Source organism: Metopolophium dirhodum, chromosome 1 (genome assembly GCF_019925205.1).
Source record: "Metopolophium dirhodum isolate CAU chromosome 1, ASM1992520v1, whole genome shotgun sequence".
Classification (NCBI taxonomy): Eukaryota; Metazoa; Arthropoda; class Insecta; order Hemiptera; family Aphididae; genus Metopolophium; species Metopolophium dirhodum.
In genome coordinates, this window is record NC_083560.1 from 79,017,172 (window position 1) to 79,031,002 (window position 13,831).

A 13,831-nucleotide genomic window follows, 5' to 3' on the forward strand; every position below is an offset into this window, starting at 1 on the left:
TAACATTTTCAGTTGTAAATTTTTTTAGTTTTTATTTCTATAAATGTCATTAAAATTTTATTTGTTGAATAATATATCTGGAAAATGTAATACAAGGCTCCTAATATATTGTTACAATGACATTTGAAAAATATTAAAAATCCATAGTCACAATTTTATTTTATAAGCATTTAAAGTTCAAATATTGACAAAATACGTAAAAGAGAATGTGCACATTATTTTGAGCTAGAAATTCATAAAAATGTTTCTATTTAAATCTAAGATTTGAAAATGTAATACAAGATTCCTCATAAGTTTGTCTACCTTTATCAAAATAAAAAATGTCTTCAAGAAAGTCGAATTAAATTTTTACGAGCGTTTGAAGTTTATATTTTTACAAGATTGGATATTCACTTGATTTCTCATGTAGCGATTTTGTTAATTAGGTATTTATTTTGTTGTAATTCAATAACGAATAACTGTAAATACATGAAAATTTCACTGAATGTTCATATTTTTATTTTTATAAAATTCTAATAGTTTAATGATCTAAAAATTTGTCTTATGGAGGGGGGATATAGTATGTAATTATCCAGAGTTTACTGACTCGCTGACTCGAGTGGGATTCTGTCCTGGACTAAATAAAGTTAATAAACTACCTATTATAGTAAGTTGTATTTAAACATTTAGTTTAGTGGATTCCGCCACCAAGCGGCTTAAAACATTTTAAAACGTTATTTAAAATTATAATAATTAATATAAACACAAAATTTCATACAAGCCGTAACTATTTTATGATATTAATTATACAGAATATAGTCATAGAGGTAATCGGTAAAAAAGACAAAAAAAAAAATAAACAACAATTTAAAAATATTAATACATTTAAAATCTTAATTATAATTTCATGTTTATATTTAATAAACCATTTTTATCAAAAAAATAGGCTGGCAAGTGCCAAGTGGGTACTTTGCTATACAGTTATTATTATTGTCTAAAAAGGCCGAAGGGGTCACTGTAATGTACTAATGTCACAGCAAACGAATCTAGACCGTTTCATTAATTTAACAGTATTAAATATTGGAAAATAACATGTCGTCAACTGACATAATTGAACAACTTATTTAAGTCTAAGTACAAATATATGAAATTTTGTATACCTTACCAAGAAAATCCTTAACACAAAGACCATAGGAAGGAACCCCGTATATTCGATCACGATGTCGAAAGTGACATCGATGAGTAGGTATATTATATTAATATTTTTATATGATCTATGGTTGTCAGCCATACTTTTTGGTTCAACGGTACATGACGGAGGAGCGGAAGGAACATTTTATTATTTTCATTTGTCATTCTGGCATTCTGCATAGTGTACCTACCTATTTTACAAAAGTGCATTTGTGTATTTTTAACAAGACGCTAAAACATTCAGGTATAGTTTTAACTTTTATTTACATAATACGCACTAATGTCGGACTGCATGAACAATCACTAAACATTTATTGAATCAATAATGTGCTAGTTGTACCTTAAACATGATTTAGTGGCCCATAATGATTAGTCCATTAAACTTTATTGATCCATAAACTTAATAAATTTTTTGTGCAACCCGGCATTAAAATTCTAAACAGTAGACAGCGAGTGTCAGTTATTAATTGTCCTCTATAGAATAAAATATAGGTATTTATCTGTCTGCGGGTACTAGGTATTGGCGTGTATATATATATATACCTATAGGTACGTACGCAGCGCCCTCAACATATTATAACACTGCTGTGAACTGTGTGTTAGTGATCTGATATCGAAATTTCGACTTTGTGTCTTTGTGACCTAACTTAAAGGGGTGAAGTCAGTGGCGTAACATCCAAATTTGGTCCCGGGAGTGAAATTTTTAACACCTCCCCCCCCCCCTCGTCCATGTACCTATAAGGAGATATGAGTGACATTGATTAGTATACTATATTAATAATTTTGTATGATCTATGGTTGTCAGCCATACTTAACAATTTGGTTCAACGGTACATGACGAAGGAGCGGAAGGAACGTTTTATGTTTTTTCATTAGTCATTCTGGCATTCTGCATAGTGTACCTACCTATTTTACAAAAGTGCATTTGTGTATTTTTAACAAGACGCTAAAACATTCAGGTACCTATAGTTTTAACTTTTATTTACATAATACGCACTAATGTCGGACTGCATGAACAATCACTAAACAATTATTAAATCAATAGTGTGCTAGTTGTCACTTAAACATGATTTAGTGGCCCATAATGATTAGTCCATTAAATTTTATTGATCCATTAACTTAATACATTTTTCATGCAACCCAACATTAAACTTCTATAAATAGTTGAAAAATTAATATTTTACAATACATCGTACTCCGAAGGTAGTTTTTAATTATTTTAAGTTTTAAAAAACTTCTTTCTGCATTTCCCACCGTCACCGGTATTGTCAAAAAAGCAAACAAACTGTACATAAATCTGGACAATTATTTGTCGCTATTAAATAATAAAATTGTCTACAACAATACATTTTGCCAAATCGTGTTTATATTTTTACTAAACACTTTAACACAATCATCAATGTTGTTAATATATATTTTGAAAAATATTGGTAACGTTATTTTTTTTGTAGTTTTTGTGTGGTATTTTAAGAACAGTTGTAGGTAGTTGTAGTAGGATGTTTTAAAGTAGATTCAAGTGTTTTTATGCAATTTTTTCCATATTTTTACTTAGCAATAAATAATAATCATCAGTGTTGTTAATACTTTGACAAATATTGGTAAAGTTATTATATTCGTAGTTTTCGTGTGGTATTTTAAGAGCAGATGTAGTTATAACTTATAGTATAGGATCTTCTAAAGTAGATTCATCTGTTTTTGCAACAAATTGTTACCTAATTACTAGGGCTAGGATTTATATGCAATAAAAAATTGTAAAATATGCATTTTACTTACCGAAAAATGCAAAAATATGCAAAAACGAGTTTTTAATTTACTATTTTACCATCTGTTTTAAAACGTCACTGGAAAATTCTTCAACAAAATGACGTAACTTGGCACTTTCACTTTGAACTTTTGGCATTTTATAAAACTTAAATTATTAAGTATAAATGTCCGCACATTTACGCAACACACGACATACTAATGAAATAATGTTGTGCTGTCTCACTGTATAACAATGTGTAAGTAATTCTATCAGTCATCCGATCAAAATAAGATTAGATAGGTAGTATTTATACTATATACTTACGACAATTCAACGGATAAACCAAAACTATCGGTTTCGTGAAATAAACACCATTTAAAATTCACAATAACTTATAATAATTTAAAAATTTGAGTAAAAAAAAATCAAATTCTCAAAAATCCATGAATATGCAATTATATGCACTATGTTCAAAATATGCAAAAATATGCAGAAAAAAATTTGTTCTATTTAAATGAGAATAAGCCAAATCATGGACAAATCCGGCAACCAATCAATTTGGACTTAAGGAAAAAAACATGCAAATGCATATAAATCCTAGCCCCACTAATTACTTACTTAAATAACATGATGGACATTAGAATTTTAGGAATTATAAAAAAGTTTAAAAAAAAATATTATAAAAAAGTATTTAAAAATTAAATCATATTATTTTTCTGAATTAAAATTTAGAATTATATAGGTATACATTGGTATACATATTTAAATTGTGTTTTTGAAAATTGTATCTACTGTTACTTAAAATAGGTATGTTTATATAATAAAAAGTAGGTACATCAACTAACCTACAGTTCGTATTACTTTGATCTTACCTAAAATCTTTATCAGTTTTTATTTTATGTATTACCATTTTGATTAAATTCTTTACTCCGCTTTTATGTTTTATAAAATGTACTTTTCTATAATGTGAATAATCGTCTTTAAATAATAAAAAATATTTTGACCAACCAATAGATTCCCTTTCCATACAACTCCTTACCTCTCCTACAACCGTTGTGTTCGTTGTACTAGACTTAAATGTTTGTTACCTGGTGTTTACCGATTACGCACGAATCATAGAAAAAGCGATTTAGTTATCTGTTAATTTTATATTATGTTTTTATAATATATATAAGTATATTATTAACATACATTATATTTTGATGACAGCCTATCATGCCATAATCTTAATGTGTCCTTGCAGATAACAAAATTCGCTTGTGGTTCTTCTATAATTATTCAGTGTTATGACTTTGAACTTTTATTTTAGATTCTAAGCGATAAATGTATTGATTTTTCAATGATGTGTGTTTTTTTTAAAATTTATTTTTGTGTCTATCATCACCTTTTAGGAGAGTAAAAGTGCTTGGATTTTGTTCAACAGTAACTTTTCTGATAGGAAAGTAAATCTAGTTAGTACTTTTGGGGGGTCAAACGTAAAAATTTCCCAGTAGTTTTCAAAAGCGACGTGAAAAACAAAAGAAAAATTAAAGAAAAACGGGAATTTTTACGCAAAATCTGTTTTCGAGAAAATCGATTTTGGTTTTTGGTGTAACTCTAAAATAAATGACCGTAGATACATGAAATTTTGACTGAACGTTTATATTAGCATTTTCTATACACCATAACATTTTCCAAATAATTTGACTTATTTTGAACTGTTTACGGACATTGTCAGTTTTCAATTTTTTTAGTTTTTTTTTCTGTAAATATTAATACAATTTTATTTGTTGGGTAAAATAGCGTGAAAATTGAATATAAGGCTCCTCATATATCGTTCTAATAGCAGTTGAAAAATATTAAAAATACATAGGCACAATTTTTTTATAAGCATTTAAAGTTCAAATTTTGTATAATTTAATAATTATTTTGTAGTTAAAAATTTATAAAATATTCAACTTTTATAGCTGAGAATTGAAAATTGAAAACAAGGCTCAACGTAAATATGTTATATATAAATTATTACTTTATTCACAGTAATATCATCAAATATACTTAGTAATATCATAGGCTGACTGACCGTTTTCGCTCAGAATCGTTTTTCTTATACAATGATATTATATCATTGAATTCAAATTTAACACCATCCATTACAGTGACCCACTTGTAACCTACTGTACAGCAGAGCGACATCCACTTACCCACATTTTTTTTCTTTATTGAGTTAAGCACGGCAACTATGGTCATTAACTGTTTTTGTTTGTAGGGTGGAGGAGCACAGTTGTGGTTGGAACACGTTTTGTATGTGTGACAAGGATTTATTGCAAAAAACCCGGGTGGTCACCCAACCGGGGGCTTGCAATACCAGTCGATACGTTCACTCAGAGCGTTTCCGCAGTTGAGTGTACGAACAGCGCCACATTTTGAACTTAAGTTTAAATAGTTTTCCATGTCTCTTACCTGTACAGACTATATTTCCGTTTCTTGAAAACACGCATTTATTTTTATCTGATGGTGTTAGGTAATTCTTTATCGAACGCTGTACACGAACATAAATTTATTATACATTAATTCCGGCACATAAAGTATGTCTAATAAATTATTATTATTCCATTTATTGTTTGCAAATGATAATATTTTTATATTACCGGCCTTTTCCTTCTACTAACAAAATTGAATTGTCATATTCATATTCATACTTGAATTGTTTCGTCAAACAATACCTACGTAATAATTATAAAACCAATTTATTTTACCGCACATATGATCGGATGCTCCTAAGTCAAGTAACAGTAACCAACTTTCCTCAATATCGTTTGTATTAACACTGTTCCAGTTATAAATGTATTGCCATCATCACTTTTACCTGCTTCCCCCGTGTGTTTTTTTAACTTTTTGATTTTTCAATATTTCCCGCATTGGTTTTTCCAATGCCCTGGTAAATAACAAAAATAATAATTACCTGGTTTCCTGGTAGTTTTATTTTTATTTCCAAATTTCCAATTCTTCTTTGGATTATTTGCCGTAAATGCTATAGAGTTTTAATTTTCCATCACTGTCATAGGTACTTTTTTGTTATCGGTACTCTTGGTTCTTTAATTAATAATCTACTCATTAAATTATTAATTTTTTTTATCACCTGCTGGAATAGAGTTCCAAGCACTGTAAAAATGATTCATACCTATCAGATAAAGTCATTAATACTTAAGTACGTCATAACCATATTACTGGACCCCCTGCTACCTTAAGTTTCATTGCCAAATGATCTATTTTGGAAATATGAGTCGACATAATCAGTCGATTCAATTGAATAACAAAAAAACTTTTGTTGAAACAAATGTAAACTTGCTTCTGACTTTTGTTCGTAAATACTAATAAGTTTTTCCCACATTTCAAACGCCCTCTCACAGTTCATAAAATTTTGTAATGGACCATTGTCCACTAAAGTAACAAATACTTTTTGACTAGGTACAGTAGATATGCTAATATAGTCGGCTTTATATTATATACAAGTGACCTATTGACCTTGTTATTGTAATATTTATGACGTGATTCGCACTTTGCGAATAACAGCAATGTTGTTATTATTGCACACTATGATGTTACTTTTTATACAATATTAAATTATATTCAACAAATATGTTGTGTTTCTTATTATTATTGTAATTACCATAATATAGGGATGATTAAAACTTGATTTTAGTAGAATTATTCCAAATGGAACCCATAAGACCATCAAGAGGAAAAGCACGTGGACGTCCTCAATTCTCAACCATTCAACCAGGTGTATCATGTTTATCGAATTTACCTCCTCAAGGAATGAGAGGACCTAGACCAACCATATCACATCCAATACCTTCTTCACAGCAAACACCAGTTACGGGTACAATTCCATGGCCACCTCGTTCAATGCCACCACCTAATGGCATATCCCAGCAAAAAGCCCCTAGGCCACTAGGACCGAGATCTGGGACTGGTGATTTTACGGACGTTACAGGAGTAAGAATCTCTTTGAAATTTCATGTTCTTTACATACATTTATACGCAATTTTTTTTCAAGGTGCAAACAATTACTGAAAGTTTTAAAAATTTGGCTGCAGGTAATGTAATGTAATCTTTTATATAGTCTATTTCAACCTATAACTGCTATATGGACATACCCACTATTCTATCAAATGAAAATATAGGTACTATTCCTAGCTACAGGCGTACCTAATATTATGTTCCTTTCACCATAAAATAAAATAAATACGTAGGTCATCACTCATCAGCATTCAATAAATTTATATCAAAAAAATACTGACAAATATAATGCATTTAACAGTAAAAAAAGTTTCTATATTAATTTTTGTAAGAATGATACACATTTTAAATCATTCTTATTTCTACTGATTAGCCATTAGGTACCAAAATGACACCACTTCTAAAATTATAGTATGTAGTGCTGTGGCTCTATTGGGTACCCTGGTTGTATAAATTTAAAACTTAAAATCCAAGCCAATAAATATATTTATTTTTTAACATAATATGATTTAATACAACTTAATTTAAAATTTAAGAACATGAAAAACAGTAAAAATTGAAATTAATTCACCAGAGAATGGTAATTTAGAGAAAAAAACTTAGCAGTGAAAAGGTTAAATTAATAATATCTAAATGACATAACCAACTCATGTCTTATAAATTCAAGTTCATATTGACAATATTGTTAGTTATGATAAAACCTTAGCTAAGTTGTTATTATTATACATAACATACCTAGTTAGTGCTATTATTATAGATAAATTCATAAAAAAAATATTTTTTCTTTTAGTTAAGTACCTACCTATACTATTTTATTTTTATAAAAACTTCCTTAGAAGATGCACTAGTACCGTTAGGACGCGGAGCAATACGAGGGCGAAGACAGATTGATGAACATTTTAGAACACCAAGACCTCAATCTTCATTAGGCGTTATTGGAAAACAAGGTAAGGTTAAATATTTTAATAAAATGTGTATTTTATTTTTTGTAATATCTAGAAAATATATTATACATTTATAAGAGAATTGTCTAGAATGTAAAGTTACAATAACACTCTAAAAATTCGAAAAATGCATATATTTCAATTAAATTTGCTGTATATGATATGCCAAAATATGTGATTATTATCCTGAAAATTCTCACTACATTTTTGAAGGCTCGGTACCAGCTTTTAGTATGTGCTAATATACCTTTTGTTCTGCCCTCTAAGCCACATTTTCACAACATTGATCTCATTGACATTGTAACGTTACTTTCTGGTCAGTCTTCGTAATATATACAATTTATATTATATTACATAGTATACCTACGTCCTACATATTATAATTTATAGAAAAAAATATTTTAAAATACTATCTGGCTTGTGTATAAGGGCTTTGAAAAAATAAATTTTGAATTATTTAAATTATATTAAATGATCAGGACTCAAATTTCAATGCTCTAATAATAATTTTTAGATTAATTAATTCACTTTGAATATTTTTAATAAATTTGATGTTGATATTAATAAATATTAAAAATGTAAAAAAAATTATAAGTACCTATAGATGTTTTTAACATGTCCATTTTGTCAAAATTTTATAACTGAAAAAAACAAATGAAAATATTTACTGTGAAATAGACATTTAAATTTATTACACTGTACAATAAGTGTTTCTCTAATAATTAGAAATTAAAATTACCTATGTTTGACTTCCAATAAGTTTTTATTGACCAAAAATTAACTCTTTCTTATTTCTAATATTTGACTTAATCTTTTTTTTTTATTATTTAGGTTTATTTATTTTTCAGTATTTTTATGGTTTAACTTTATCTTTATCATTTCTTGTGATCATCTAAAAATAACCTGAAAAAATTTACTAAATATGTTTAAAATGCTATACAAGGTAATAAACTAATAAATCTAATAAAAATAACCTAACAAATGTGGTTTATGTACTATGTAGTTATAGTTGGGAAGCATCATGTCAAGCATTCCATAAACAAAATGCAAATGCATTGAAATCTGAGCCTTAGGGTAGATGTATAGTATACATAAACCAATAATACTTATTATTTGTTATTTGATTAAATGGAATAATTCACTAAAATTACTTTCATTATTATATAAGTACTATGGTAAAATTGACGATTGCACCAAATTGATTTTAATAAAATGTTTTAAAGTAAAATTGAAAACATTAATAGTACTTATTTACATTGTGATTATGTACTTATTATGTACATAATAATATAATATAAACAATGTGTATAATAATATGTACAATATTATGTATTTCAGGAACTTCTGGACAGCCAGTAAAATTGTTGGCAAATTATTTTCCCATTACCTCATATACAAATTGGTGTTTGTATCAATATCGAGTTGACTTCAATCCTGAAGAGGATAGAATTAGTACTAAAAGAGGATTATTAGCTCAGCATCGAGAACTTTTAGGAGGATATTTGTTTGATGGAACCATGTTATTTTCTGGCACTCGATTTGATCCACCTGTAAGTTGTTGTATAAAGTAAACCCTTTCACTGCTCCAGACGTATTATTATAATTCCTGTATTTTATATTATAATTTTCCAATAACTGTAAAAAAAAAACCCTGAATCACATTATTTTAAATTTAAATAATTAGATCATAGAAACCTCAAAATAAAATTAAAAAAAACATATTTCATTGTACGTTGCATACACAGGTTGCAGAGCATAAATAGTGAAGCAGTGAAAAGGTTAATGATTAATCAAATGTTTTTATTTTATTGGTTATTATTGTAATAATGCTATCACAACAATAACCAAGGATAATCAAGAATTATTTTGCCAAGAGCTGCATTGAAAATGTATATAAATGATGACCACTAAATAAAGTTTAAGGACCGCTAGCTCACTATCATCAATTGGTTCATTAAACGTTTAGTGATTATCAATTAATTAGAAAGTTAGAAGTCAATTGTAATATTTTGGTTTAGACTTTTGAACTTACATCTTCACGTCGCCAGGATGATCAAATTGTAATAATTACAGTGAAATTCACAAATGTAATAGAAACCGGTGATTATGCCAACATTCAAGTTTTTAACTTACTTTTGCGTAATTGTCTTCGACATCTTAAATTGACATTGATTGGAAGAAACTTTTATGATCCAGATGCCAAAGTAAATTTGTAATTCCATAAGTATTTTATTTGTTGTTTATTCGACCCCTTATAATTGGTTTTAGATTGATATGGCTCAACATAAGCTTCAACTTTGGCCAGGTTATGAAACAACTATTGGCAGGTATGAAGATAACATTTTACTGTGTGCAGAAATTTCAACAAAAGTAATGCGTCAAGAGACCGTATTGGACTTTTTAAATCAGTGCGCTGCTGATAGAAATAGAAACAAAGATTGGATGGTGTGTTTGTTATGATTTTGGAGGATTTCAGTTTATAATACCTTAAATGAATAATTAAATGATAAATATATTTTATTATTTAGATAAACTTTAAAAGTGGTGTCGTTGGTACCACAGTTATGACAAAATACAATAATGAAACTTACAGAATTGACGATATAGATGAAAATTCTGACCCTAATTCTGAATTTAGTAAAAAAGATGGGTCTAAAATGACTTACATCCAATATTACAAAGAAGTATATAACTATAATGATTTATTATAACTATTGTAGACCTAAATTAATATAATATTGATTACTGTATTAGAAATGGAACATAACAATTCGTGGTGGTAGACAACCAATGTTGATTTCGAAAAATAAAAAATCTGTAAGACGATTTGGAGCTGAAGATACGTTAGTGTATCTTGTTCCAGAACTATGCATTATGACTGGTATAACTGATGCCATGAGGTAGATAAATTGGTATTTTAATTCAAAACTTTTTTTAATTGATGTGCATTATCTTGTTTTAAATTATAGAAATAATTTTACACTTATGAAAGATATGGCCATACATACCCGTGTGAATCCCAAAGAACGCATGGAAAGATTAACAAACTTTGCAAATAGACTTCTTTCTACACCGGATGTAATTAATTATTTTCATAGCTAGTTTTTTTAATTTTTTTAATTTTGAGTTCATTTTTATTTAAGTCTGTAACTGAATTGAAAAGATGGAATCTGACATTAAGTAACAAATTGGTTGAACTTACTGGTCGTACATTACAACCAGAGCCAATTCAAAGTCGTTCTAAAGGCTATAATGGCGGCGAAGAAGCTGATTGGACAAAGCATTTACGCTCTTTACCAATGTTCACCTCTGCCACTGTAAAGAATTGGACCATATTAGCTCCTAAAGACTGTTGCCGTGAAGTAGAAGCATTTGCTCAAAGTCTTTCAAAAGCAGCACAAGGAATGACATTTGTACTACCCAGGCCTGTTATGTAAATATTTTTTTAATTTATTTATTTTTTGAAAGCTCACAAATATAATCTTTAGATTCCCTATGGTTGATGGGAAATCAAATACATTTTTGATCAATCTGGAAAAAGTAATTAATGAATCGAATCCGTCATTGATTTTATGTGTTATTCCGTCAGCACGTGGTGATATTTATAGTATGATTAAAAGAAAACTATGTATTGATAGAGCAGGTATATTTCTAATATATAAGATAATATTGATTTTATAAAATTAAATGTATTTATAATGAATATTTATTTTCAGTACCATCCCAAGTAGTACTGTTAAAAAATGTGCAAAAGAACAATTTGTCTGTTTGTACGAAAATTGCTATACAAATAAATTGTAAACTTGGAGGTGCCCCTTGGCTAGTTACTATTCCTAAAAAAGTAACTTGAATAAAATAGAATATACAAATTAAATTGTAATTACTTTTATTCAATTTCTTTTTTAGGGGATGATGATAGTTGGTTTTGATGTGTGTCATGACAGCCAGCGGAAAAACATATCATTTGGAGCTTTAGTATCAACCATGAATGATGCTCATACTAGTTACTTCAGTTGTGTTGAACCACATGAAAGTGGAGAGGAACTATCTGTTCATTTTGCTACAGGCATAAGCAGTAAGTATTTGTTAGTTCGTCAAATTATTGTGGATTTTATTAGTTAACTTTTATATATTTTACCAAATTTTTATATTGATATTCCTGATTTTTTAGTACACATAATACTATTAAGCTAATAACTTACTATAATATTATATTAAGTTAAAATTATATTCCATTTCTCAGTCACAACTGTAATAATTTACCAGTAGGCTTCATCGACAAATCCGTTTAAAGCTACCTACTAAAGTACTACAACCAATTTTAGTAACATTTCATTAGCAATGCAGAAACAATGTACCACTTATCTAACTTTTAGATCTCATTTATAGTTGATTAAATATTAAAAATAATACCGAACTCCTGGTTTAACATTAACTCAATTTCACCTGTGAGCCGTGAACTTAAAATACTACCTTCCCTCAAAAACAGTATTACTTGGGTGAGTAGGATTCACCAATCAACTACTACTGTAAACTCTCACTAGGAGCGGTACTACTGTTATCTCAATGCTTCTAATATCGTTACCTAGTGAGGGTAAACCAGTTGGTGTAGAGCGGCTCAGGCGGTGACTTGTACTGGACTGAGTTGCGTCGTCGTGATCTGTTATAAAATTAAATATCCTAATAAAAGTTAATTTTCTAACGCAAGGTATTATTATTATTGTTAGTTCCTGAAGTTAACACTACTAAACTGTATAGGACGAAGAATAAATATCATCAGTTCCTCTATTTGAAAGAATGAGGAATAAGTGTTAAATAATCAAATAATTATTTAACCATAAAATACTAAAATTTGATATAATTTGGGGGTTTTTTTTTAATATTTGGAAGTCATTTAACTAGGTTATCCTCTTTATTATTGTTTTATAATTGTAGAAATGAAATTATTATTATTATTCATCATTATGTGTACCTAGGTATTTTATATGTCCTTGGCCGTAGGTATACAAGCAAAATAGTTATGAACAATTGATTTTATTATTTTTCAGAGGCATTGGCCAAGTATAGGACTAAAAATGGTACATTACCTACTTCCATAATTGTATATAGAGATGGTGTTGGAGAAGGCCAAATATCGCATGTCCAGAAGACAGAAGTTAGACTTATGCAGGTAGGCTTGTTTAAATTATTTTAAATTGTATATTGTGGTAATTTTTTTATTTTTTTTATAGACTGCTTGTGAACAATTTTATGGCACAAGTTCTGTTCCATTTGCATTTGTTATAGTCACAAAACGAATTAGTGCAAGATTTTTTGCTTCTGGTAATAGAGGGCCTGAAAATCCTCGACCCGGAACAATTATTGATAGCGTTGTTACAGACCCAACTAAGTAAGCCATACATTTAACCTAAATGTGTACATTTTATTAAAATGGGATCAAAGTAACTTGATTTAATTGTATTGGTATTTTATAGTTATTTTTTATATTACTTTTATTTTTCATACAGTAAAGCAGTAGTAGTAGAAAATACTCAAAAAAAATATAATGCTTAAACATTATTAATTACAGGTACGATTTCTTTTTGGTTTCACAACATGTAAGACAGGGTACTGTAACTCCTACACATTATCAAGTTATTGAAGATACACTTGGACTTCCTCCTGATATAATGCAAAGACTTACATTCAAGTTGACTCATATGTACTACAATTGGTCGGTTAGTATACCTTTTGGTGTGCTATTTTTTTAGTGCTTATACTTATGCATTTTGTTTAAATCATTCCTAGGGTACGGTTCGAGTTCCTGCTCCATGTCAATTGGCTCACAAGTTGGCATTCCTCACTGGGCAAAGTCTCAGACGTTCACCCAACATTGGATTGGATGAGTTGTTATACTTTCTTTAATATAGGTACTTTTTTCTTATAATATGTCATTCAACTTGCTGTGGGTAAAAATAATTTTTATGTAGAA

The 13,831-nt window shown here is 28.7% G+C and overlaps 1 protein-coding gene across 1 annotated transcript; it reads left to right on the forward strand.

Moving 5' to 3' along the window:
• The first annotated feature begins 6,609 nt into the window (after positions 1-6,609).
• LOC132934819 (piwi-like protein Siwi) lies at positions 6,610-13,831 on the forward strand. The gene is made up of 17 exons (XM_061001195.1): positions 6,610-6,892; positions 6,954-6,993; positions 7,753-7,863; positions 9,199-9,410; positions 9,879-10,064; positions 10,129-10,305; positions 10,389-10,544; positions 10,615-10,760; positions 10,830-10,938; positions 11,004-11,293; positions 11,349-11,503; positions 11,577-11,701; positions 11,767-11,935; positions 12,909-13,030; positions 13,092-13,249; positions 13,430-13,577; positions 13,648-13,831. The coding sequence occupies exons 1-17, from the start codon at positions 6,611-6,613 to the stop codon at positions 13,762-13,764; spliced, it is 2,703 nt and encodes a 900-aa protein (XP_060857178.1). The 5' UTR covers position 6,610; the 3' UTR covers positions 13,765-13,831.

What these genes read in the sequence shown, in the direction of transcription:
- LOC132934819 (XM_061001195.1), top strand. Translation starts at nt 6,611, where the DNA reads ATGGAACCCATAAGACCATCAAGAGGAAAAGCACGTGGACGTCCTCAA. An exon ending in ATTTTACGGACGTTACAGGA is followed by an intron (nt 6,893 to 6,953) that starts GTAAGAATCTCT and finishes TTTTTTTTCAAG; the next exon opens with GTGCAAACAATTACTGAAAG. An exon ending in ACTATGTATTGATAGAGCAG is followed by an intron (nt 11,504 to 11,576) that starts GTATATTTCTAA and finishes ATTTATTTTCAG; the next exon opens with TACCATCCCAAGTAGTACTG.